General features: G+C 43.4%; 3 protein-coding genes across 10 annotated transcripts in view; all 3 read left to right on the top strand.

The window, feature by feature from the left end:
• LOC146642838 (histone deacetylase 4-like) overlaps positions 1-6,030 on the top strand; it is an 87,574-nt gene extending 81,544 nt beyond the window's left edge. For 3 of the 8 annotated variants that reach the window (XM_085399074.1, XM_085399076.1, XM_085399070.1), the window contains one exon: positions 1,265-6,030. In XM_085399074.1, the coding sequence (XP_085255200.1) occupies positions 1,265-1,307 (43 nt within the window). In that variant the 3' untranslated portion in view covers positions 1,308-6,030. The remainder of the gene's footprint in view (positions 1-1,264) is intronic. The other 5 variants (XM_085399072.1, XM_085399073.1, XM_085399075.1 and 2 more) reach the window with 2 other exon arrangements.
• A 2,054-nt stretch (positions 6,031-8,084) lies between these two features.
• Positions 8,085-19,068, top strand: LOC146642837 (ribose-phosphate pyrophosphokinase 2-like). Its single transcript, XM_085399485.1, has 7 exons — positions 8,085-8,412; positions 11,068-11,251; positions 13,245-13,343; positions 13,648-13,772; positions 16,608-16,781; positions 16,866-17,025; positions 18,048-19,068. The coding sequence occupies exons 1-7, from the start codon at positions 8,291-8,293 to the stop codon at positions 18,138-18,140; spliced, it is 957 nt and encodes a 318-aa protein (XP_085255611.1). The 5' UTR covers positions 8,085-8,290; the 3' UTR covers positions 18,141-19,068.
• Positions 19,069-21,291: 2,223 nt separating this feature from the next.
• On the top strand, positions 21,292-23,166 carry LOC146642836 (thymosin beta-12). Its single transcript, XM_085399486.1, has 3 exons — positions 21,292-21,449; positions 22,749-22,861; positions 22,956-23,166. The coding sequence occupies exons 2-3, from the start codon at positions 22,762-22,764 to the stop codon at positions 22,985-22,987; spliced, it is 132 nt and encodes a 43-aa protein (XP_085255612.1). The 5' UTR covers positions 21,292-21,449; positions 22,749-22,761; the 3' UTR covers positions 22,988-23,166.
• Positions 23,167-23,515: the final 349 nt, after the last annotated feature.

The raw sequence follows: 23,515 nt of genomic DNA, 5'->3' as shown, positions 1-23,515 counted from the left end.
CATCTTGTAAATCTGCCCTTTCACTCTTGCTAAGGTCTTAAATTAATGTCATTTAATATTTAAATAACTGACTTCAGGATGCTAAAATGGCTGAAATCATCTGCACAAAAGAAGAAAAAAAGTATATAAGGTGAAAGCAGAGAGGAACTTTTTCCTGATGCTACCCTTTGTTTGAATGGCTTGAAGGAGAGATTTAGATGCATGGGTGTAGATCTACCTGCTAACAAGTGCTGAGTAACGTCCTGTTAGTGCAATTACAAGAAGCAATGTGTGCTATTTGTCAGAAAATAGCATTAAATGTGATCCAAAAGGCACAAACACAGTCCAGAGGTCCAGTTTACGAAGTTAAATTAGCTGACGTACCATGCAGCGAACAGCCGCCACATCGACCACTTCAGGTCAGAGACGCGATCAATCATGCAAACTTTAAAGGCCTTTACACACCAGATGTGTAAAGTTTATGACCTATTTTTAATGTAGCCGTACACACCAAACACACACTCAGCTCAAAACGCACTCGTACTGAATATACAATGAATATACAATCATATAGTAAAACAATACTATTTTAATAATAGTAGTAGGAATACTAATACTATTTAATATCAATCAATATTCACTATCAGACGCACAGTTGGACATTGTTTTGGGTCAACTGGCTCTGAGTTCAAACTGCTTCACTGACATCATGAAACATACGTGAAAGCGATCGTGACACAACTTTAACTGTAAAACATCAGGACCTGCTCATCGTTGCTTGATGTTGAGTCAAGTCTTTTTCACAGTGCAATCTATGAGGACGAATGTCAGTGTGTGTACATACGTTACACAACAAATTTGCATCCAAACATTTGGAATTTCGTGGGTTTTTTGAGGGAGTTGGGGGACAGTTTGCAATGTGCTTGGTGTGTCATGGCCTTTAGTCTTAAAAACCTTTAAATGCCTCTATATCAGTAAAAAAGACCCTGTGTGTAGGTGTCAGGAAATAGCAAATAAGCTATCGAGACCAAAACTGTTTTTGTTGCCAGCTGCCAACATGTTTTTTCTGCTTTAGAGTTGTAGAGTTATTTTAACATGAGAGTTGATGGGGATTGACTCACTTTTGGAGCAAACCCCAAGTGGCCGCTAGAAGAATTGCAGTTTTATCTTTCCACACTGGATTCCCATTCTTTCAGTCCTCGATGGTGCTGGTAAAGTTGAGGAGGCATTTTGTTAATGACAGCTTGAGGTCTAGTATTAATATTTCTGTGTTATATCTCCTCAGCAGGTCTGAGGAGGAGCCCATGGAAGAGGAGGAGCCGCTGTAGTGGACGAAAACGTGAGGGTGTCACCGCGTTACCATTGACCTCTCCGGAGAACGCCTCTTTGAGCAGCAAAGAGTCTCGACTGATCCCTTCATTTAGTCCCCAATAACCCCACTCACCACGTCAGTCACCTTGATTGGCGGCCCCTCGGCCAAAAAAAACGAGGGAGAGGGGGTGGGCTCAGCCTCAAGAGTAGGGAGCCAATCAGAAGACAGAGGAGGACTGAACTGGAAAAAACTTGTTTAAACATACCGGCAAGCGCTCGCTCAGAGACGTTTTATCTGTCAGTCTTCGCACCCCCATGTTAGCCCTCGGCGGCTGATCAAGTGATCACGGCAGCGGGCGAGCGTATTTGGAGCGGAGCGATCGGGAGAGGGCAGGGGCGAGATCAGATCTCGTCACCGAAAGGTGCGATGACACTTCTGTGCAGAAAATACGGTGCTTTACGCGGCTGCCCTCTGACCACATCCAGTACGGACACGGGGACAGCAGACGTCCCCAGCTGTCAAGAGGCAAGCGCGGGGATTTGTTTTCTTTTTTTCTTGACTATTTTCCCTCCCTAAAGAAATGGGGGGGGGGGGGCATCATGGCAACCGAGAAGATAATTTTACTAAATGTGTTCACTGTGGACTTTGGTTGGGCCGAAGTTTGAGTAGGCTTTTACAAAGATTTTAACGGTGAGACTCCGTCGCCTCGCCGGACCAGCCTGTTGTCGAAGGTTGACGAGTTAGAGGAGTGCCTTGGTGAGGGTCCGCTGGATTTCACGATTGTTCAGGAAAAGATTGCCTTAAGATTTTTCTCGCCGAGGAATCGGCCCGAGGGTGCGGGAGACGGAGGAGAGTTTCAAGTCCTTTCTTGTGGGGGGGGGGTGATGAAAAATATAGCAAACAATCTTTCAGCATGTTTACTTGGAACGTGACGAAGACAGCATTTATGTCTCTCACGGCCTCTCTTGAAGAGTTACTTTACTTTTTTTTTTTTGGATGGATCTATTTTTCTGTAAAAAAGGAAGAAAAGAAAGAAGGAAATGAAAGCGCTTTGTAAAGGTAGTTGCCAGCTTCAGTAGAGGAAAAAAATTAAAGGTGCAAACATGGAGACCTTCAAAGAAGGAATTAGAAAAGGTTTAGCCTTTAATGTAGCTTCCCTTTAATCGAAGTCGTCGCTTTGTAAAACGCATGCATTTGAGCAGAGAGGCCAGACATGTTTTTTTTCTTTGTTTCTTTTTACCTGCAAGATATTTTGAATGTTATCCAAAAGAGAAAGCCAAGCAAGAGAAAGCCAAAGCATGAGTTTGGATTTACAGCAGCACTTAACTCCACTTAGATGGCAAGCCGACAAACATTTCACGTATTGGCCCTTTAAGACAAGGCGCCCAATACCCAGTTCAATGTTTACTGATTTACTCCTTCACAGATCAGGTGTGTGCCGAGCCCATGCTTTGCCGGTTGGCAACTACCTTGGTTACTATTGTGAGCTAAACATCAGCCATGTATATTGAATTGAATATATTTTGAGAGGCAGTAATCGAGTATTGTCTTTGTTTGTATTTTACATGTATGATTTTCGCATCAACTTGTCAATTCTGCAACGTCAGAAGTGTGTTTGGTAAGCGTGTCCACTCCTTTTTTCTTTTTTTTTTACTTTTTACTGTATAAAATTATTTTTCTAACTTTTTCATCCATAGATTTTGTTCTGTGTTTTTATCCGTTTTCTGAATAGTTATAGGGCTGCCATTCACGTCCTTAGTACTGTTGTTCTTTCTTTCTTGTATTTATCAGAACTAAGGAGCAACTCTTTCTTTCTTTCTTTCTACGGCTCCCTGAAGCCTTTCTGCATTTTCATCAATGATGTATTTATAACATGTACTGTTTATAGGAGATTTGTATATGGAAAAATTTATAAATGTACTCTAAACTAATGACAGCTATGATATTGTGAGCAAAAAAAAGAAAAGCAGTATGGTGTAAGATGTTACTCCATGAACTTTGAAAAAGCAGCATATTTAACTCGTCATCGACTGCACTGTTTTCCAGTGGTCGCTACGCGGCACCGCGGTTGACTTTTTAAACACCTACAGAGTCAAGACATTTGATCACTTTGTTGCCTAACATTTCCTCTGGTGCATGTGCGACATGCGCTTACCTTTCAACTGTGATAACACCCAAAAAACAAACAAAACGACGTTTAGAGGCCACCTTATGTAGCTAGCTGAGTTTTCTGTGGTGGGAAAAGAAAAGAAGGGGACACCTATGTCAACGAAAGGATTTCTTTCTTTTTGTTTTTCAAGCAGCTCGGGATGGAAAACATCAGCCAATCATTTCAAAGTCCTTCTCTAAGCATGTGTGGCACTATCATGACGTCGGTGTTTCCTTCTTCCTTTTCCTGCTTTGAACTGACCTGACACGAAGAGTAGATCGAATACATTCGAATGAGCCCCCATCTGTCAACTGCTTTGTTAAACACCTGATTAAAGACGACTGTCATGTTTATTTTTAAAGGGACTTTTCATCCCCCAAATCAAATGAGCGTGTTTTTCCTCTGGCCTGTAGTGATTTATCCAGTCGGATTGCTCCGGTGCGAGTTGCCCATTGTTGATGATATCAGCTGTAGACATTCCTGTGGCTTTTGAATATAATGGGACTAAAAAGAAGTTTCCTTGTGCTGCTCAAAAAGAGGAAAAAAGATGACCCACTTATACAAAAATATCCACAAATCTTGCTGTGAGGAGCTACATGTAGAAGCTATTTTCTTTCCACCAAAATACATCCACCATCTAACTGTGATTAGGCTTAGATGCCATATTGCAGATGGTAATGCGGATGTATTTTTGCCCTCGCTATTTTTGTCAGTGGAGACTCGGGAGATCTGAGTTTCTGTTCTGACCCATTTCTGTATAAAATGGCAACTTTTTGAGGTTTTGGATGTTACAGTTTAGGAAATGATTAAAACTAATAAACAGGGGTTCCACGGGTGTTAACACTTTACTGTTGCAAATATGACAGGATTGACAGGAGTTCACAATCAAAAATCAACAACTTCTTTTTAGCTGATTTCATGTTCAGTGGCTGTCCTGACACTAAACGAACCCAATATGAGCTTTAATACTATCTGCATACTTCTTTTGGCTAGCGGATCTAGTCAGTAGAAATAAATTATACATAAATTATCCATGAAGACGTTTGATTTTTGGAGGACACGTTGCTGAGTTTTTAAAATATCTTTTATGTCTTTGAGCATCACAAGGTGAGTCCCATTTTTTTTGAACCCCAATTGATTTATCAAAACTTCAACCATAATTATTTGCCATACTATTGGTAATGGCATTTATAACAGCCAATAAATGAGAATTTTAAAAAATAAAGAAGAGAAACACCCTTCACCAAGTTATGAGTGTTGACATTACATAGTGTGTCCACCAGAGGCCACTATGCAGCGCCACAAAGACAACCAGCTGGTTTGAGCATAGTTGGGCAGAGCATAAATAAGTAAGTACACCCCCCCAAAAAAATTAGGGTAAATTTTTTTGTTTGTCCAAAAGAAAAACGTATATTGGTATATCACAATATCGGATTTTCAGATCACCAAATGTTGGTATCAGTCTTAAAAATCCTTTATCAGTCAGGCTATGGCCAGAAAAGGCTGAGTTTTCTAATCCCAGCACAGTCGGGCAGAGCTTAGACAAGTAAATAAATAAGTACACTTAACAAATTTTAGGGAAATTTCTTTTGGTTTTTTAAAAGGAAAAAAATATCAGCCGATATCTCAAAATATATACATTAAAAAAAAATATATTGGTATCTGTCTTAAAAATCCCTTATCAGGCCAACTCTAGCCAGAGAAGGCCCAGCTGTCTACAACCAAAACTGGTCCACTTACAGCAGAATAATAGACGTGGATGAGCAGTAGGACAGGCCAGAGGAGAGAAATGTCTAAATTTGAGTTGATATAATTTTCTAAACTTGTAAGATTTGCGGTTAAGTTGATATTTTTCATCTCTAACCAAACATTCCACTTGTTACTTGCTTAAGTTGTAGATTTTTTTACTACTCTTTCTTTTTTTGCTGTCTGCTCGCGCCAAACTTTAACTCTTTGCATGGTTTGTGAGTCAGCATGCCTGCTTGTCTGTGTAACAAAAAGTGTATTTGCACAATAGAAGAAGAACACTGGAGGACTTATATATTTAAAAAAAAACATAAAACAAAAAAAAAACCTCCCTTGGCAGCTCCCAAGAGCTCCAGGAGGGATGTTTTTTTTTTTTCTTCCTCTCTGGTGGGCAAACAATTCAAAGGACTTTGTCCAAATGACTCCACTGAGAAACATTTAATATCATTCTTATTGGATAAGTGATTTCAAGCACTTACGACTTGTATGAACTGTGTTTGAGAGAAACGTGCTCTGCCAAACCTCTGCTACATTCAGACCTTAAAGACGCTCCCAAAGAATGTTCCTCTTTCAAAGATTTCTAAACGGGCACTGGAGAAATCAGTTGAGAAAAAGGTTTGGGGGGAAAAAGGGCATCGTCGTTTGATTGTCACACCCACCTCGGCCAGTTCTATACATATATATAACCACTGTGGCTCAAGAGCAATTCTTGGTTTACATGTAAATGGATTAAAAAAGTTATTTTTTGTTTGTTGTTTGTCTCTATTGATGAAAAATGTTATCTTTCTTTGGGACCTACGCTTTGGACATTTCATCTCTGACATCATCTATAAAATATATTTCTGAAAAATACGAGCGGCTCCAGTCGTGTTATTGGTTTGTCATCATTGACAGCATTGGGGTAACTTGTTGCTACCTCGTGAGGTTTTGACCTCAGTGACCAGGATTCTGGACCTAATCAATACAATCATTGGTGTCTGGTCACGTTCTAGCTGATGATGTTCTTTGATCACACAACTGAAACGATTACTCAGAGTCTGTGATAGTGCAAATCAATCCAAAATAATCAGTAGTATTGGTTTCAGGGTATCTGCAGAGCAGACAGTGGAGTCATGCTCTTTCTTGAGCTGAAAAATTAGCTGGCCACCACGTGACGGCAAGAAAGAGCACCACGAGAGGCATAAAGTCTCAGATGACTTCTCTCTGAGTAGTAAATCGAATTACAAAACCCAGTGTCACAAGTGTGCAGGCTGCATTTGGGCAAAGGCCAAGCAGTCACTATCAGCTGTGGTCAAACATTTAGTCTAGAACATGATTTAAACGTCAAAGTTTGAAAGATCAAAAACGCTGATAAATAAGAAATCTGGCATTCATCTGATTGCATTTCTGTATATAGCTTAGAAGCAAAATGACGTACGGGGTCACAGGAATAAAAGCTCGTCAGTCGTCTCAAATCATCACGCGGTTTCTGCTCCATCTCTGGTTTGCCTAAAACTTTAATACTGCAAAGTTCAGATCGATCTAATCACTGCTGATAGATCGATTTTGACATATTTACTTTTATGTACAATATTTTTTTTATTTGCACTTGTTGACCTTTAATAGCTTTTACTATTGTTTAAAAACTTTACGTGAAATATTGGATTCCTCCAGGGCAGTGTAAGTCCAACAACAGTAGGTAGAGTAGCTCTCAAAACTGAATATGAATATGCAAACATTTAACAATATTATTTATTAAAATGGTTACCATTTCCAGAATTCTGTTCTATTTGGATTCAACTATATACTGATATTTTTGTTTTTCTGGTAAGGGTTGTCATATTTGCTCAATCCAGCATGAAAGTTGAGTGAAAATATAACTTTATTCACTTTTGTGATAAAATATTTTCTTAAAAATATTCTATATGCTTCATTTTGCATGCTTGTGAATTGCAACGATATACCATTCAAAATTATCACTAGTTTTTTTTATTTTAATTTTTATTGGTATGTTTTAATAGGTGTGACTTTACAGGACAGCTTGAATGTTTAAAAATATTTCATACTCAGCTATTTTTCAACGTATCTGTCCCACGTTACACATCCCACAAACACCAGTGAGAATTCCAGGCTTTTATCTTTAATAGTGTCTGACGCCAGTGTCGTTTTCAAACATTGGCTCAGATTTTAAGTCAAAAAAAGAAAAAAGAAAGGTAAAGGAGTTGGATGGACAATTTTTCAAAATAAATAATCTAGAAAAGTATTTCATATATAAAACTACAATTTCACAGCAATTATTATGTTTGTTCAAACGTTGAACCACACTATATTTGGGTAAATCTGGGCTCGTCGAGTGGAAAATGTTGGAAAGATGTGAGGATTTTAGATGGATTGAGCCTTAATGAGAATAGCATGAGGAAAGGCTTTCGGGTATTAATAATTAAGAGCGAATTTAAAAAGGAAAGCTTGTTTCTCTTGGAATGAAGAATAGCTGTGTAGTTATTAATTCATAAGAATATTTAACAATTAGTTTGGCACATTATAACAGCATAAAAGCTGGGGCATTTTACACTACGATGCTCTCGACAAACTAAATGGAAATGAGGAGATATATATATATATATATATATATATATATATATTTTTAATAGAATAAAAGTTTAAGATTGCTTAATGTGCACTAAATGGGAAAGCATATATATTTGTTGTGCAATAAAATGTTGATTCTGATTATAGTATCAATATATTAAAGAGTTAATTTATAAGGTAATAAAGTCACATGCTACACGGTGAAATCTGAGCAGACATGGGGTAACCTGGGACAGTGTAAGCCAATAAAAAGATCGATTTGAAAGATGTCTTGAGATAACGTTCTTCATTCATAAGTGGACAGCTCTGCCGTCCAATGAGGGGCAGGCACTTCCCCTCACCGTGCAAACGCTGAGCTCGTATTTCCTCTCCGCCGACGGTCCCAGCAGCGGTGCGATGCTCACTCTCCAACCTTAAGCTTCATTTCTTCCCCCTTCTCTTCCCCCCAAAGCACCCTTAAAGCGGGGACACCTCGTGTCTTTTATACCTTTCTTCATTTTTCTTTTTCTCGAACAAGCAGCTCCAGGTTTTTGGACATGCCTAACATCGTGCTTTTTAGCGGGAGCTCCCACCACGACCTGTCCCAGAAAGTGGCGGATCGGCTGGGACTGGAGCTGGGGAAAGTGATAACGAAGAAATTCAGCAACCAGGAGACATGGTGAGTATATTTGGGATTTGCAGACTATGCTAGTTATCTTGACATTAACGCGTAACGGGTTTGTCTTCTCTTTTTGCCCTCAGTGCTTTGGCTCGGTGTCCCCATGTGGGAGGGTTAGCTTCTGGCTAACAATAGTTTACTATTCACGTCTACACGTGACTAGCTAACCACATGTAAACATAGCAGGTTAGCTTGCTAAAGTTGGGGCGTCCTTTATCGGACACCTGCGCTATCCTTATCATTGAGGACTTGTTTTATTACTTAAAATGCTCTGTTCACCTGTCTTGCGTGCGTTCAAAACAACAGGTGTAAACCAGCGTCACGTAACACTTAATGCCGTATTTTGTATCTGCGTCGCAAACTCCACAACGAGCTCGTGTCTTATCAAACTCGGCTTTGTAGCCATTTAAAGGGATTTTCTGTTAGCTAGGAAAACGCTACTTTTGAGAAGGGAACAGGCTGTTACTGCTGTTAAATAATTTAAGTTAAATTGTGGTTATTACGGTATAACTGATTCAAGCCTCGCTCGTCGTTGTCTCGGTTAAAGTGCGCTGGTGTGCGGGGGTCAACTACGTCCGATAATGGATGCTGGTTTACCCCGCTGTCATTTTAACACACTCTTGAGTTAGCTTGCTAACTTCATAGACCGAAATATAGCTAAAGGCATCTGAAGGCATTAGCATACATTTAAAAAGTCCACAGCAGCCACAGAGATACGTTACATGTTAAATAAGAGCACAGCTTGTTTCTGCTGCCTCTGTGTATGAGGGAAGATGGTTAACTGTCCACTGGTTGTGTCACATGCGCTTAATTTGAGCTTATATCCACAATACCGAGCTCACCATTAGTTTATCCAGTGCCCACACGCATGCGTCGACCCTTGTTTAATAACTTTCAGCTTTCCACGGGGCTTTTATTACTTTTACTGCTTGTGGACTTGAATGTGTGCAGCCTGTCTGAACTCTCCTGCGGGATGATGACCTTTTGGTTTCATGTTTGCATGCTTGTGCTGACCCCGAGCTCTCAGCCCCCAGCAGCTTCAAATTCAGCACATATGGAGCTGCTGGGCTTCTTTTGGATGGAGTAACACGAGAAATGTAGTGTCTTGATTTTTTTTTGGGGGGGGGGGCTGCAGTGACCATTTCATTGCTGAGGGGGTTACTCAGAGAGGATTTCCTTGTGTGATGCACTCGACTGCATCTGTTGTTTGGTCATCTGCAGTCTCTCTTAAAGGTGTCTGGATCCTTTTTCCATTCACAGCTTTTAAAAAAACAAAAATCCAGGGAAACTCTTGATTATCTGCGGCGTGTTTGCTCTCCTGGGAACGCAGCTGTTTGTGCGACACAAAACAAAGATTATTTTCTCATCCTCTCACAATAAAGGGAGGCGATGGCAGCTCTTCTCAAATCTTCCGACTAAGACTTCACTTTGTGACAAAAACAAGAGCGTAAATCCCTGGGAATAAAACGGCATGGAGACTTTTTATTTGTGCTCTTTTTCCCTTGATGATCAGGCTGGGGAAAATACTCTGTTACTCAGCTCAAGCTGATGGAGTTGAAAGACCCAGACATGGAGGATAAAGGGAGAATTTGAGGCTATTAGTGGACTAACTTTGCAGACTTGGAGCGATATACAGTATCAGTGTTTGCACAGCCTCTGCTGATGTAATTAAGTTCTATTAACTGTTTGTCTAATCGTGATTCTCCCTCTGCATAGCTGTGCGTGCAGTGATCACATGACTGAGGTTGACGGGACTTGGTCATCTCCCACAGAGGAATGTCACACACACACACACACACACGCAGTGTCAGCTTCACATGTTCAACCAGAGCAGAGGGACTCAGCCCAGACTTGGCCTTTAACACTAAAACCTGCAGTGTCCCACAGTGCAGTTTGTGTGAGTGTCAATATAAAGGTAAATGTATTGTTGGGGATTTTCTGAGCATCACAGAATCCTGTAGTTTTAATATCAGATTTATAATATAAAGTGGTCGAGTGCTTTTTTGTTGTTGTTGTTTTGACTGATCCATCCTTGAGTTTTTCTTTTACCTGGATTTAAGCAACAAGACACCAAAGTTATGTTTCTGTCTTTGTGCTCAGTTTATGTCTCTGGTAATTTTGCATCTTTGGCCTTTTGGAGATTTTTGGGCTTGTTTTGAGGCTATATTCTGTCTCGAGTCTTTTAAAGTCTCTTTGTGGCTTTTTAGTGTTGTTTAGTTTCTCTTTGTGGTCTTGTGCCTCTGACTTGTATCTCTTTGGAAGTGTTTTTACGCTGTGGGTTTTCTTTATGCGTTTTTTCCTTTTTGCGTCATTTTGAGTCTGTTTTTGGTGACTTTGAATCTTTTTGACTGTTTTGCTTTGAGTCTCTTTGGTAACTCTGAGGATACGTTCTGCGTCTTTAGAAACTCTAAAGCTTGTTTCTCATCTCTCTTTTTTTGTGGTCATTTAAAGTCTTTGTGGCTTTTGTTGTGTCTCTGTGGTCTTGTACCACATTGGTTGAATTGTCTGTTTACGTGTGGTTTTGGTCGTTTTGTCAAATGTCTCATTGTCTCTTCAGTCTTGTGGGTTTCTTTGGTCGTTTTACTCAAAGATCACAGGGTCGTGTGTCTGTGTGGATGTAAAATATATTCTTTTGCCTGCATTTTTGTTATACAGTGTGGAAATTGGGGAAAGTGTGCGTGGTGAAGACGTGTACATCATTCAGAGCGGCTGTGGGGAAATTAACGACAACCTAATGGAACTGCTAATCATGATAAACGCCTGCAAGATCGCCTCGTCATCCCGTGTCACTGCTGTCATCCCCTGCTTCCCCTACGCCCGACAGGACAAGAAGGACAAGGTAAACGCCTCACCACTCTGAAACCCTAACAGCAGAAAGAGTTCAGAACCAAAAGTACAAACGTCACCTCTGCTTGTTCCTGCGAGCCACATATATATTTATATGACCTTAATCCTGTAAACTGGCATTTAGTCACAGGCTGCAGTGCAGCTGTGAGCTTATACAAACATAAATGGTCCTGTGGGCGCCGGCTCGAGTGGAGGCTGCTGGGTAATGAGTGAAAATCTGTCTTTGTAGGGGACGTTAAAATGCAGATTTCAAAATCTCAAGAACGAGACCAAACAGGTCCTCGGAGAACGTTTCTGCTTCCCCTCTGGCAGGTTGACGCATTAACTTAATCGCACTGACGTTTTAATAAGAAATCCCTCAAGGTCAGCAGCGGCGTCGGTTTGCAGGCAGAAACCGGCTCAAGCTGCTGATCTTGTAAATCATTATCTTGTGTTGCCACAGTTGTTGGTGTGATGAGTGTGGAGAATCACGTCTGCACGAAGCAGCGAGATGGACGCGGTTTTCAACTAATTAGCACCTGCAGAGGTTCTGATCCAGCGAATTAGCGTCCTGTCTGACTCCTCCTTGCTTTCCACCTTCACTCTGCCTGCGTGTGCGCCGAGCTCCACTTATCTAATAAAGTCTCATCGTAGCACGTGAGGGTCAAAGCTCTGTGAACACTTTCTTACCTCATCCTCGTTTACACCAGATAAAGATTCTACTTTAAAAACGTGCCGATTTCAGGCTTCCTGCCAGATTCTGTTCATTTGGAAACGCTATACAAACTTAACCCGGTTCACATTTCACAACACAAACAGCCAAGCTGTCGCTGGGATTTGTAGTACATATATTGTCCAATATAGTGCATGTGTTGGTGGCTGTCAGGTTACTGTTCTTAAAGAAGGGCAACAGGAGAAGAGGCTGATGGTGTCAGATTACACAAGAACTGGACTGAAAATCAGTGGCAGCAGTGATGGGGGGGATCAGTCACATACTACTGACAGATATGACAAGACAGCCGGCCTTGAGTTCAGGCTGTGTTGAAATACAAAGGTAAATATTGACTTTCAAGCTCATTAGAATTGTGCAAACTCAGTTTTTGTCCTATATGTTGTATTTCTGTTCTGTTTGCACGAGCGACAACAAATCTGCGAGCTGTGACTTTTGCACTACAGGATATAATAGCCATATTTACCACATTCATTCTGAACAACAAGCTCATTTTGTGCTAGATTATTATTATTATTATTATTATTATTTTTAAGTTAAATTTGATCAAGGCTGAAAAAGCTGGATCCCTGAGGCCGCCCACCTCCACGATAAATAAGTGGAAGGAAATAGATGGATGGAGAAAACAGGTCTAACTTCCTACAGAGCTGTAATGTGTTTCAGGTGAATAATGAACGTCCTCCTGACAGCTCAAATCTTTTTATCTCACGTACTTCAGACTCCACTCACAGCTGCTCACTTTATCCTGGTGCAGTGAGCATCTAGCCATCATGAATATCCAAGCGCCACATTTAGTCTAATCACCGGCCTAAGCGCCGCTCCACCGTCATGAACACGTATTCGAGTGTTCTGTCAACAAGCCCTGACGCGTCTCTCGAGTAGACGCAGCAGCTAAACAGCACAGGCCCCGAGCGGCAGCCAGACCTACATTGCTGGGGTGACCCCCAAAGCAAGGACTCTGACAAGGACGGAGCCGTCTACGTGTGCCTTCAGCAGCTGACAATCACAACACACAAACTTTGAACTTTGTAGCAAAACAAGGGAGGGGTTTTATTTAGGTTGCTGGAGCTTTTATAGCTTTAGTTTCATTTTTGTAAATAAAATGTGTGAAAATGAAAGCCGGCTGATTAACATCAGCACAAATGTTCAAAGGTGCTGCGAGTCAACATAAAATGATTATACAAACAGTATGGTCACCATATAGGAGGGGGAAAGTCCTTTTGGCGTATTTACCCGTGCATACTTGCCTCCAACGACTGTCTCAATGCTTCCTCAGAGCCGAGCACCCATATCAGCCAAACTGGTGGCTAACATGTTGTCGGTGGCTGGTGCGGACCACATCATCACCATGGACCTCCACGCGTCACAGATCCAGGTTGGTGCACCAGTGTTTCCACCTCTTACTGCCAAACTTGACGTACAGACTGAGAAATCGCCACATAAAGACCATCAAATCTGCCTGTTAGCACCTCTAAGTCTCACACACGGCTGCACAGGTGCTTGTAGATGGACCTAATACTGCTGCTAGCTTCATACGAAGCTGCCAGTTTCACAGCAACAGTTTCTTAGAGTGATTTGAAGGTGAATGTATGCTTTGATCCAGTTCTATTTGTGCTACACGTGTTGTGTTTGCATGCATAAAGAGCTAATTGTCGTTTTACTCTGGTCCGGTTTTTAAGGGCTTCTTCGACATTGCTGTGGACAACCTGTACGCCGAGCCCGCCGTCCTGCAGTGGATCAAAGAACACATTCCTGAGTGGAAGAACTGTATCATCGTGTCTCCAGATGCAGGAGGAGCCAAACGGTAAGCCGCAGCGACACGAGATAGCGGGGTTAAGGAGCACCACGTATCTCTGCATGATGTGAAATGCTAATAAGCTGCAGACCGACTGTATGCAGTGAACTGTGACCACTGTTTTTATTTATTTGTGCCGTCTTCAAATTCAAACTTCATGTCCCATCATGCCTGTGTCTCCTAAGCGTCTTTGAGAGGTTTCTGGATCATGACTGGAGTCCAGCTTTGGGTGCGCAAGAACGTGACGTGCAAGGCTGTGCCATATCTGACTGTACGCAATTGTATCATTATATTGCGTTATCAGCGATATAGCAATGCGTTGCGTGTCCTTTCCCTCGAGCTGTGGATGAAAGTTACTGATGTGATGGTAAAGGAGGGCTTTAAGCAACTCCTTAAAGCGCTCGACCCAACACGAAGATCCCAGGTAGAAAAATGTTTTCAGTTTCAATTCTAGTGTGAGACTGTCTCGTGCAGGCTCATTTTATGCTATGTCACTGCAGTTGTGTTACTGTGCTGCAGCTGCTGGCACCTCGCAGCAGTAGATTTACTCTTTAAATTAAACAGCGTGTCGTCAGTGGCAGCGGCTCATTGGAAAAGTCGTGTTTGCTCTAATAAATGCTGCCGTCTGCGAGCTGCAGTCGCCGATACAACACGGTTCAGTGTTTCTTTTTTCTGTGTGAGTGTTGTGATGTCATTTTGGGGCTGTGTTGCTCGCCCTCAGCAACGACGTGTCTGTAAAGCCTCAGTGCTGATGGTGACTGAGCAAAAACCAGATCATGAGCTTGAAGGAATGACCCACAGAGCTGAGGCAGGAGTGTGTTGAGCACACGTTATGGGATCACTGCAAAAGAATGATGCCTCATGGAAGGTTCCTGAAGGGGAGTAAGGGCCGCTGGCCAAACAGCGACGCTGGGGGAGTAAAGGCCATAAAAGCTGGACTGGAGCTCCTCCTTAGTAAAAAGCTTCTTTTCCACCAGCAGCTGCTTGACTTGGCTCATCTCTGTTTTTAGGGTTTCCCATTATTAGGTGGTAGCATTTAAGACGTGACGTCAGCAGACTGCAGGCCACCGATTGGACGAGGAAAATTATTCCACACTAACCAACGACAAGGTGCAGATGTTTACCATCTGTTTAGCAGCAGGTGTACCATCACCTCGATGTGCCCCATTGTTGTGTTTGTGTCACATAAAATGACATCACAGGACATCCCGGCCACGTTGCTATAACAACTCCACCCACATTGAAGTGGTACTAATGGAAAACAACTGAAATAGTCGGTTGGGTCTATGCTGGTGGAAAAGAGGCAATAAAAAACAGACAAAAGGCTCTTATGTGTCACATTATATTTTATCACCTGCCCAGTGTCATCTGATTGGTGCATGACTGGTAAAGCATGATGGAGGTAGCATCGTGCTGCGGTGGCTAAGACAAAACTCTGAGGGATGTGACTCCGACAGTGTTGGGGAGTAACGGAATACATGTACCGCCGTTACGTATTTAAAATACAAAATATGAGTAACTGTATTCCGTTACAGTTACCGTTTAAAAAGGTGGTATTCAGAGTACAGTTACTTTGTTGAAATAAATGGATTACACTGCGGTACTTTCCTGTTTCATTTTGTCGCGGGTCAGGACTGTTTGGGTTTTGTTTGACAGCTACGTTCTGTTGTTCCAGGCGGCAGCGTTACGGTTGCCATGGTTACAGGGCTACGCTCTCTCTCTCTCTGCGACTGTGTGTTTCCTGGGTGAGAGAGCGCCTTTTCATTGTTGTTGTTGTGCTAAGCTAACAGGCAGAATGCTACAAGCATAGCTCTAAAGAATGTAGCATCATGGGCAGTGTAGTCCGTGCTGCAGGGAGAATGGACTGCCATACACGTTATGGGTCTGTGAGCGAGGAGGGAGAAAAAGGGGAGTGGAAAGGTACGAGTTGTCATCGAGGAGAAACGGGAGCTGGAAGCATGTAAATATAATAATAACCACTGCAGCCAAGAAGAGTGCCTGACGAGCCCAGTTGTAAGTAAGCTATTAAGACTCGACTGTACACCGTGTTCGTGTTTTCCTCTGAAAACAATAAGTTCCGTTGGAGCAGCCTTTCAACGCCTCTCTCTGTCTCTCGCAAGAAAAGTTGACCCACACAACAAAGTAAAGCTATTTTTCGGCTACGAGCCGACAGGGACCCCGCCGTATTAGTCAGAGGTCCCTTTACTACAGTTTGGAGTCGCGGACTTTCAGTAATAGTAATAAATCACACAGCAATAGTACATTCACGTAGTTGTAAAAAGCATGATAATATATTAAGTAATCCAAAGTATTCAGAATACGTTACTCTCATTGAGTAACGTAACAGAATACGTTACAGAATACATTTTGGGGCATGTATTCTGTATTCTGTAATGGAATACATTTTAAAAGTAACCTTCCCAACACTGGACTCCGACCACATCAAAGGTCCTGAAAGTGGCCGTGCACCTGGTCATATCAAGAATACACAGACTGCACTGACCCCCCCCCCCCCCCCCCCCCCAAATCTGTTTGGCCATTCGTTTGTATTGAGTGTAGAAAATATACTTCAATGTTTAGTGTAGGGGGAAAGTGATGTGCTGATTCAAGCTTTAGCTCCGAGTCTTTTCACAGTGACATTAGGAGAGATCAGCAGAACCTCGGTGATTATCATCTGCTTAGTTTGCCAACTGCTTGCCATTTTGGAAGTTATTTGATGTCATCCTGTAGAGAAACGAGGGCGCACTGCGGGGATTTCAGTCACAGCTTTGTAGTCGACTTGTTTGAGAAGCAATTAAGGGTTGAGTCTGTGCATGTCCCTCTTCTTTCCTGTCCCCCGCTCAGCGTGACGTCCATCGCGGACCGTCTGAATGTGGACTTCGCTCTCATCCACAAAGAGAGGAAGAAGGCCAACGAGGTGGACCGCATGGTGCTGGTCGGTGACGTCAAGGACCGCGTGGCCATCCTGGTGGACGACATGGCCGACACCTGCGGGACCATCTGCCACGCTGCCGACAAGTCGGTGTCACTTAGATGGTTTTGTCTTTGGCTCGTTTTATGTATAAATGTAGTGACTTTTTTTGGTAATTGTTCCACTTTTAGGCTAATCGATGCTGGAGCTGTGAAGGTCTACGCCATCCTCACGCACGGCATATTCTCAGGGCCGGCCATATCTCGCATCAACAGCGCCCCGTTCGAGGCTGTGGTGGTGACCAACACCATCCCGCAGGAGGAGAAGATGAAGGCCTGCCCGAAAATACAGGTATACACAACAGCTGCCGTCTTTAGATGAGATGGTGCACAGAACTCAACCGACTGATGTTCGGTTGGTTGGGATCGTCACTGGCTACAGCAGTGCAGCAGCTTATTCTACCAGTTTACCACTTTGGCAGTGATAAAGGTGTCCAGACCTGCAGCGGTGGATAGTGTGGATCCTGTTTGGATTTCCAGGAACTACATTTGGCTAATTAGGTGTAAAACTGCAGCTGAAGGTCCTCAAACTCCCTCATGTAGTTCTGCTGTGGTTACAAATGCTCAGCTTTTGAGTAGAACCACAGTGTAAGATCATAATACAACAGTGACATCCAGTGGTATGACCTGTTCAGCTTTACAGGCCTGGTTCTTAGCTGACAGCTGCTGAGGTAAACACTTGGCATCAGGTTGAGCTTTTGTTTGTCTGCAGTTTCTGTCCTTCAGGGAAATGTTGCTGTTGTAAGTCGGTTTTCTTTAATTCTGTTAGAAACTTCCAGATTCCTGAGAATTCAAACACCAAAATGTAGCTTTACAAAAATGGATGTTAAGTTGGTTTTAATTTTTCTTTCTTTCTTTCTTATGACCATTCTACATATTTTCATCATCTCTTTCTTACTGTCTTTCTCCTCCACTGCTCTCTCCAAGCCTCCTCTGACCTGCAAAGGTCTGCAAATGCTCAACAACTCCCCTCAGCATCGCTGTCATCAGTGACTCATCGACTCGTATCAGGCTCCTTTCAGGAAACTTTCCAGCCTCCTCCAGAGTAAATTGTTGTGAGTGCTTCACACCCAGCATGTTGGGGTAAACGGTGATCTGTCAGCCTGTGCTCACTAGACGAACACTGGCCAGAGCATTGTTAAAATGTGTTCAACAAAAGGGTTTTATACACAAACAGTTGTAGAAACAGGGTGGCCAGCCACGGCTGCCGCGCAACAAAAAGAAGAAGAAGAAGAGCAAGGCTGGAGGAGGCTTGCAGCAGATGTGATTTGTGCTACTTTCTATCTCACGTTACAAACTCGTTATTTCCTGCAGGTCATCGACATCTCCATGATCCTGGCGGAGGCCATCAGGAGAACCCACAACGGCGAGTCGGTGTCCTACCTCTTCAGCCACGTACCCTTGTAGAGAACAGGAGCTCGTCAGGCCACGGGGCCAACGCTTTCGGGCACACCTCCTCCAGTTAAGGCTGAAAACAAAAGAGGCCTGATGGCTTTCAGCCAAAAGCCCATGTGACTGTTTAAAGGTCACGCCCACATTGCCCTTTACATCTCACCCAGCAGACAGAGAAATATCACTTCCTCCTCCGAAGACCAACTTTGTATTTATGAGCTTTTTTTAGTTTTTTGTGCCCCCCCCTCTCAGTTTCAGTATTGCTAACCTTGAGCCCAGCACTCATTGGCCTCCACTTTAACCAAAGGGTCCCTTATGTAACACCGTGTATTATTTGTACCTCACTTTAAATTAAGCTTTCCACTGTGTCGTGGGTCAGCGGTGTTTATGGCCCTTTATGCTTCACAAAGTAATAAAACATGAAAATGTATCCGCGTCCCTGCTGTCACTGAAGTGTTTGCTTTTTCAGAGCTGCTGAAAGTTTTCTAGTTGTAGCCGAACTCTAACACTTTGATTCTGGTAGTTCAAGCTTAGCGCCGTATTCCTGAGCGTAGTTCAGAAGCTGCATGGCGAGCGTAACTGTACCGACGTGACCACGGGCACAGTCGAGTCAGAGCTCGAACACTTTGTTTTAGTTCCTCGTTTCTTTGCCTGGTTCAGCTGCACGATGTTAGGGCAGCCTTCCTTCCTGAGAATCGCACTAAAAGGAGATTTAACGACGAATACGAGAATCCAAGAGGTCACGATGAGAAATGGAGCATCGAGCTTTGTTCTAGTGTCGATTTCAGCCGTAATTTGTTTTTGTTTTAAAGGTGAATCAGCTGTAATGGGTCACATTTGCCTGCAGGTTGATTGAAAATGTGATTTCTTCTCTTTTTATATATACATATATAAATATCTGTGTAACGCTTTGACAATAAAGCTTTTGACATTGGCTTACCGACGCTCTCCTCATCATCTCTGCGCTCCTGTTTAGTGGCACTAAAGAAACACATGAGCAGCAACATTGTAAAAGTGGTAAGATGGGGGGGTTAAAGTGTTCTCAACTGACAAGTTTGGGTGGAATATACTCACCTGACACTTTGTTAGGTACACCTTAGTAGTTGGTTGGACCCCCTTTTTTGCTTTCAGAGCTGCTTTAACTGTCCTGTAAGGTGCTGGAAACAAAGATTTAGATTCATATTCACATGACAGCATCACACAGTTGCTGTAGATTTGTTGGCTGCACACCCTCCTGTTCCAGTTTAGCGAGCTGAGACTGGTGGTGACTGTGGAGGCCGTTTGAGTCCAGTGAACTCCAGTTTGAGGGTTATTGTGCATAATCCTGCTGGAAGAAACCGTGAAAAGATGAATGGGCGTGGTCAGCAAACGCACTCGGGCAGGTCGTTCAGTTTAAACGATGCTCGAGGGGCTCAAAGTGTGCCAAGGAAATATCCCCCACACGTTACACCACCAGGAGAGGGAGCTGTTCTGATTCTACCTTCTGAATATTACAGCAGAGATCAAGACTCATCAGACCAGACGACGTTTTCTAGTCTTCTAATATCCAGCTTAGGTGGACCTGTTTGAACTGTAGCTTTAGATTGCTGTTGTTAGGAGTGACTCGCAGTGTGGCCTCCTGCTGCTGCAGCCCATCTGTATCAAGGTTCAAAGCATTTTACACTCAGACGCTCTTCTGCTCAGCTGTGAAATTATGTGAGTCATTGTTGCCTTCCTGTCATCTCAAAGCAGCCTGGCCTTTCTCCTCTCACCTCTGGCATCAACGAGACGTTTTCTCCCAGAGAACTGCTGCTCACTGGAGATTCTCTCTTTCACTCTGTTCTGGTGGCTGTGTGGGAAACTCTCAGTAGATCAGCAGTTTGTGAAACACTCAGACCAGCACACACTTAAATCACCTCCCTTCCCCATTCTGATTGTCAGTTTGACCTTCAGCAGGTCTTGATGTGTCTACATAAATAAATGAGGTGAGTTGCTGCCATGTGATTGGCTGATTACATATTTGAGTTGAAGAACAATTGAACAGTACTTGTAAACTTGCACAAATACACAGTTCATGTAAAGCACAGAACCTCTTACTTAGATAAAAATAAATAATCTGTCTTATCTTTATCTCAGAGGCCCTTTGACTTGTTTCTGATGTCTAAAAGGAGGTCACACCTTTAACTGTTTTAACTGACCCTGTTTACAGCCCGACTATGTGAATGCACGCAGAAAAGCTGAATTGTTGCTAGGTGATTGAAGAAAGTTTAAAGGCTGCATTTTTGGCAAATGCACTTACATACATTGTTCTTAACACAGTTTTTACTGCAGTCTGCCTAAACAGAGCTTTCAGTATCAGAGCTCTTGCCAGTGAGGTGGGAGGAAAAGAAGACCACAGAGAAGAACCATGGATGTATTGAAGGAGGTCGTAATGAGAGCTGGTGTGACAGGATAGGTCTGATGACCCTTCAGAGAGGCCTGACTTCAAAGAGAGACCTGAACTTATGTATCGGTGCATTACTGTGTCTATATTTTCCTAATCAAAGCCTCTGAATATGCCTTCTGTGGAGGGAATGGATTTCTGCAGTTTAGTCAGTCTCGATAAAGACGTCCTGGGAGTCTCTGGGGAGGTCAAAGGTCACAATTTAGTATAGAACTCCCTAACGTATGGTTGGATTTCCCACTTAAAGGCAGATCCTTTGGAGAAACTCACCTTGAATCCAATCTAATCTACAAATGAATCACAGTGGAAATGCTGCAAAAAGAGGGAGACGCACAGCTCAAATGAAGCTGCCACCAGGTGGAGCCCAGCACGCATGGAAGTGCAGTCAGTGGCACGTGGAAGTCATATCAGGAAGGACGCAGTTTTTTAACAATTTTCCACAGGTCAGGCCTTCAGAGAGCGATTTCCAGATCAAACTGAGCGAACGCAAAAGAGCCACTCAGTCAGACGCGTGCTGATGTTGCACTCAGTGCAGTGGCATCATGTTATGAAACTAGAGGAGTGGAGTGTACCATTCAGCTCAGTGGGGATTTCACAGTAAAAACAGACACAAAAAGCAGAAATCCACATCTTTCCATTCCTTTCGTCTGTCACGTAATAATAATAATAATAATAATACTAAGAGCTTACTACAAGAGGTGGTGGTGGTGGTGTGTGTGAGTGTGGATGGAGCATTCAGAGCTTTCCTCCAGCAGGGGGCAACGGAGGACGGTCTGGGGGAGCGGTGATGTCAGATGTCATTAGCATATTTCTGAGTATATCTAACGCTTGCGCAAAGACGCGCCACTACTGCTGCAACAGCGCGCCGAGCACAACCTTTCCAGACATCAGCCGACACATCGGTGAGTAAACAGCTGCTCGGCATCTCATGCTGCTTTTCTGTTTTTGTGATCAGCCTCTTTGTGCTTCACCGTGTGCAGCTGGGAGAGCTGAGACTGTCGGAGTCGATGCGGGTAAATGCGCAGTGGAGTGGATGTTGTGCCAAAAGTGATGCCACAGCAAAGAAAGAAAAAGGAGACAGAAGATGATTAGATTTTTTCCTCTTTTCTTTCTGTCCTTGAGTTAAGAGGGTTGCAGGTTTTCTAAGCTCCCATCAGAGTGTAAATGTGACAGCAGGGTGGGCGTGTGTGCAGCGTCTTTGTCTCAAGCATATCAGCCCATTTCCTTTGTTGCTGTGCGTGTGTGTGTGTGTGTGTGTGTGTGTGTGTGTGTGTGTGTGTGAGAGAGAGTGAGAGAGAGAGAGAGAGTCAGAGAGGGAGCCCTGCACCCACCTGGTTCCCTTCATAAAACCACACATTTAGATATTTTCCCTCGTGGGTTTGTTCGAGCAAATGTTTAGGGTGGAGGTTTTAAAAAAAAAAAAAATAAATAAATTTTTTTTTTAACGAGCTGGGTGAAGCAGCTGAACGCCAATCAGGGCGGTGGTTCCTTGAAGATTGCGCACCAAAGGGAGAAGTACGTAACAAGTGAATTTTGCGGATGTTGTGCGCAGTTTCCATGCTAGTGGACGCTCATAAATCCATATTTTCTAACATTTAGAATATTACAGTTTTTATTCACTCAGCGTCATATTTTAAATAATGCGCACAAGTTGGCTCCCCCTCCCCCCCCCCCCCCTTTTTTTTTTCTCTCCCTCATATTTCTCCTCGCTGTGCCCAGCATGGGAACTCCTATTGTTATGTAAATGCGCGCTGAACGCCTTGGACGGGCTTCATTGTCTTCCCCCCTCCCTGTGTGCAACATCCCGGGTTGTGTGTGCGCACTTTTTGTGTGCGTGTGTTGGGTAACGGGATGGATGGCAGGCAGTCAAATCAGGCAGGGCTGAGCCGCAGGCGAACAAAAGAAGGCGGACTCACCGGCGGCACATTCGAGGGAAAAAGTAGTCTGCGGTTGCGCAGTCAACTTCATCTCGAGCCGTCGATTTCTGGTGGCTGAGATTTTTAGGCAACGCCCTTCTACTGATTAAAAATGTCAGCTCGGTCCACATGCTCGGTGCTTTCTGCCCTTTCCAGAAATCAAATAAAAGCCACTGACATGTCAGATTTGATGTGCCGTGTATATTTAGTCTTTTGTTTTTTGTTGCACAACTTTGCGTGGTGAATAATATTAATCATCTCCCTGCTTGTTCCATCTTTTCTCAGACTAACTGCAACAATGAGCGACAAGCCCGACCTTGCAGAGGTGGAGAAGTTCGACAAGTCCAAGCTGAAGAAGACAGAGACGCAGGAGAAGAATCCCCTGCCTACAAAAGAAAGTTGGTGTCCTCGTTTCTTCTGGATTCCTCTTTTTTGCACGATTCTTTTCGTATCATTCCTTACCCCTCCTTTCCTCTCTCCTCTCCTTCACAGCCATCGAACAGGAGAAGCAGGCGACGTCGTGAAGCCCCCACCTCCCGTCATGCACTGTACACCCCTCACCCCTCCTCCTGCATTGCCTTGTTTTCAGTCACTTCTTTTTAGCTGTATAACTCTGTAACCGAAATTATGAAACGATAACCAAGCTGCACAGCCTGTGGATGGATGATGCCTTCGCCAGAGCGCCCACCCCGACCCCCACCCCTTTACTACTGTCACCTTTAACCACCGTCATGCTCGTCCTTCCGCCAGGGAAGAGATGAGGAAGATTTCTCTGAGGCAGAGAGGGAAGGGAGGGGACTGCAGAAGATGGTCCGTGAATGTGCACGTCTCTCCTTTTAACACCGCCTTGACCACCAAGATCGACGTGCAGTGTCAAGAGGGCGAGAGGCCTGAGGGATGGGGCGTGGCCTGCGTCCCAGGAAGCTCATCACCGTCTCACCAAAACCCACCAACCACCACCCAACTTTCTGTGTGGCTGCTTTTGCGCCAAAGCTGAGGCGTCAAGCTTTTTTTGGTTTTGTTTTTGTTGTTTTTCTAATTTTCGGAAATGC

The sequence above is a fragment of the Rhamphochromis longiceps genome, linkage group LG23 (assembly GCF_057381845.1).
Source record: "Rhamphochromis longiceps isolate RC_006_pf linkage group LG23, R_longiceps_female_GT1.1, whole genome shotgun sequence".
Taxonomy (NCBI): domain Eukaryota; kingdom Metazoa; phylum Chordata; class Actinopteri; order Cichliformes; family Cichlidae; genus Rhamphochromis; species Rhamphochromis longiceps.
This window is presented reverse-complemented; position numbering and strand designations above follow the sequence as displayed.

What these genes read in the sequence shown, in the direction of transcription:
- LOC146642837 (XM_085399485.1), top strand. Translation starts at nt 8,291, where the DNA reads ATGCCTAACATCGTGCTTTTTAGCGGGAGCTCCCACCACGACCTGTCC. An exon ending in GACAGGACAAGAAGGACAAG is followed by an intron (nt 11,252 to 13,244) that starts GTAAACGCCTCA and finishes ATGCTTCCTCAG; the next exon opens with AGCCGAGCACCCATATCAGC. An exon ending in GATGCAGGAGGAGCCAAACG is followed by an intron (nt 13,773 to 16,607) that starts GTAAGCCGCAGC and finishes TCCCCCGCTCAG; the next exon opens with CGTGACGTCCATCGCGGACC.
- LOC146642836 (XM_085399486.1), top strand. Translation starts at nt 22,762, where the DNA reads ATGAGCGACAAGCCCGACCTTGCAGAGGTGGAGAAGTTCGACAAGTCC. An exon ending in TCCCCTGCCTACAAAAGAAA is followed by an intron (nt 22,862 to 22,955) that starts GTTGGTGTCCTC and finishes TCTCCTTCACAG; the next exon opens with CCATCGAACAGGAGAAGCAG.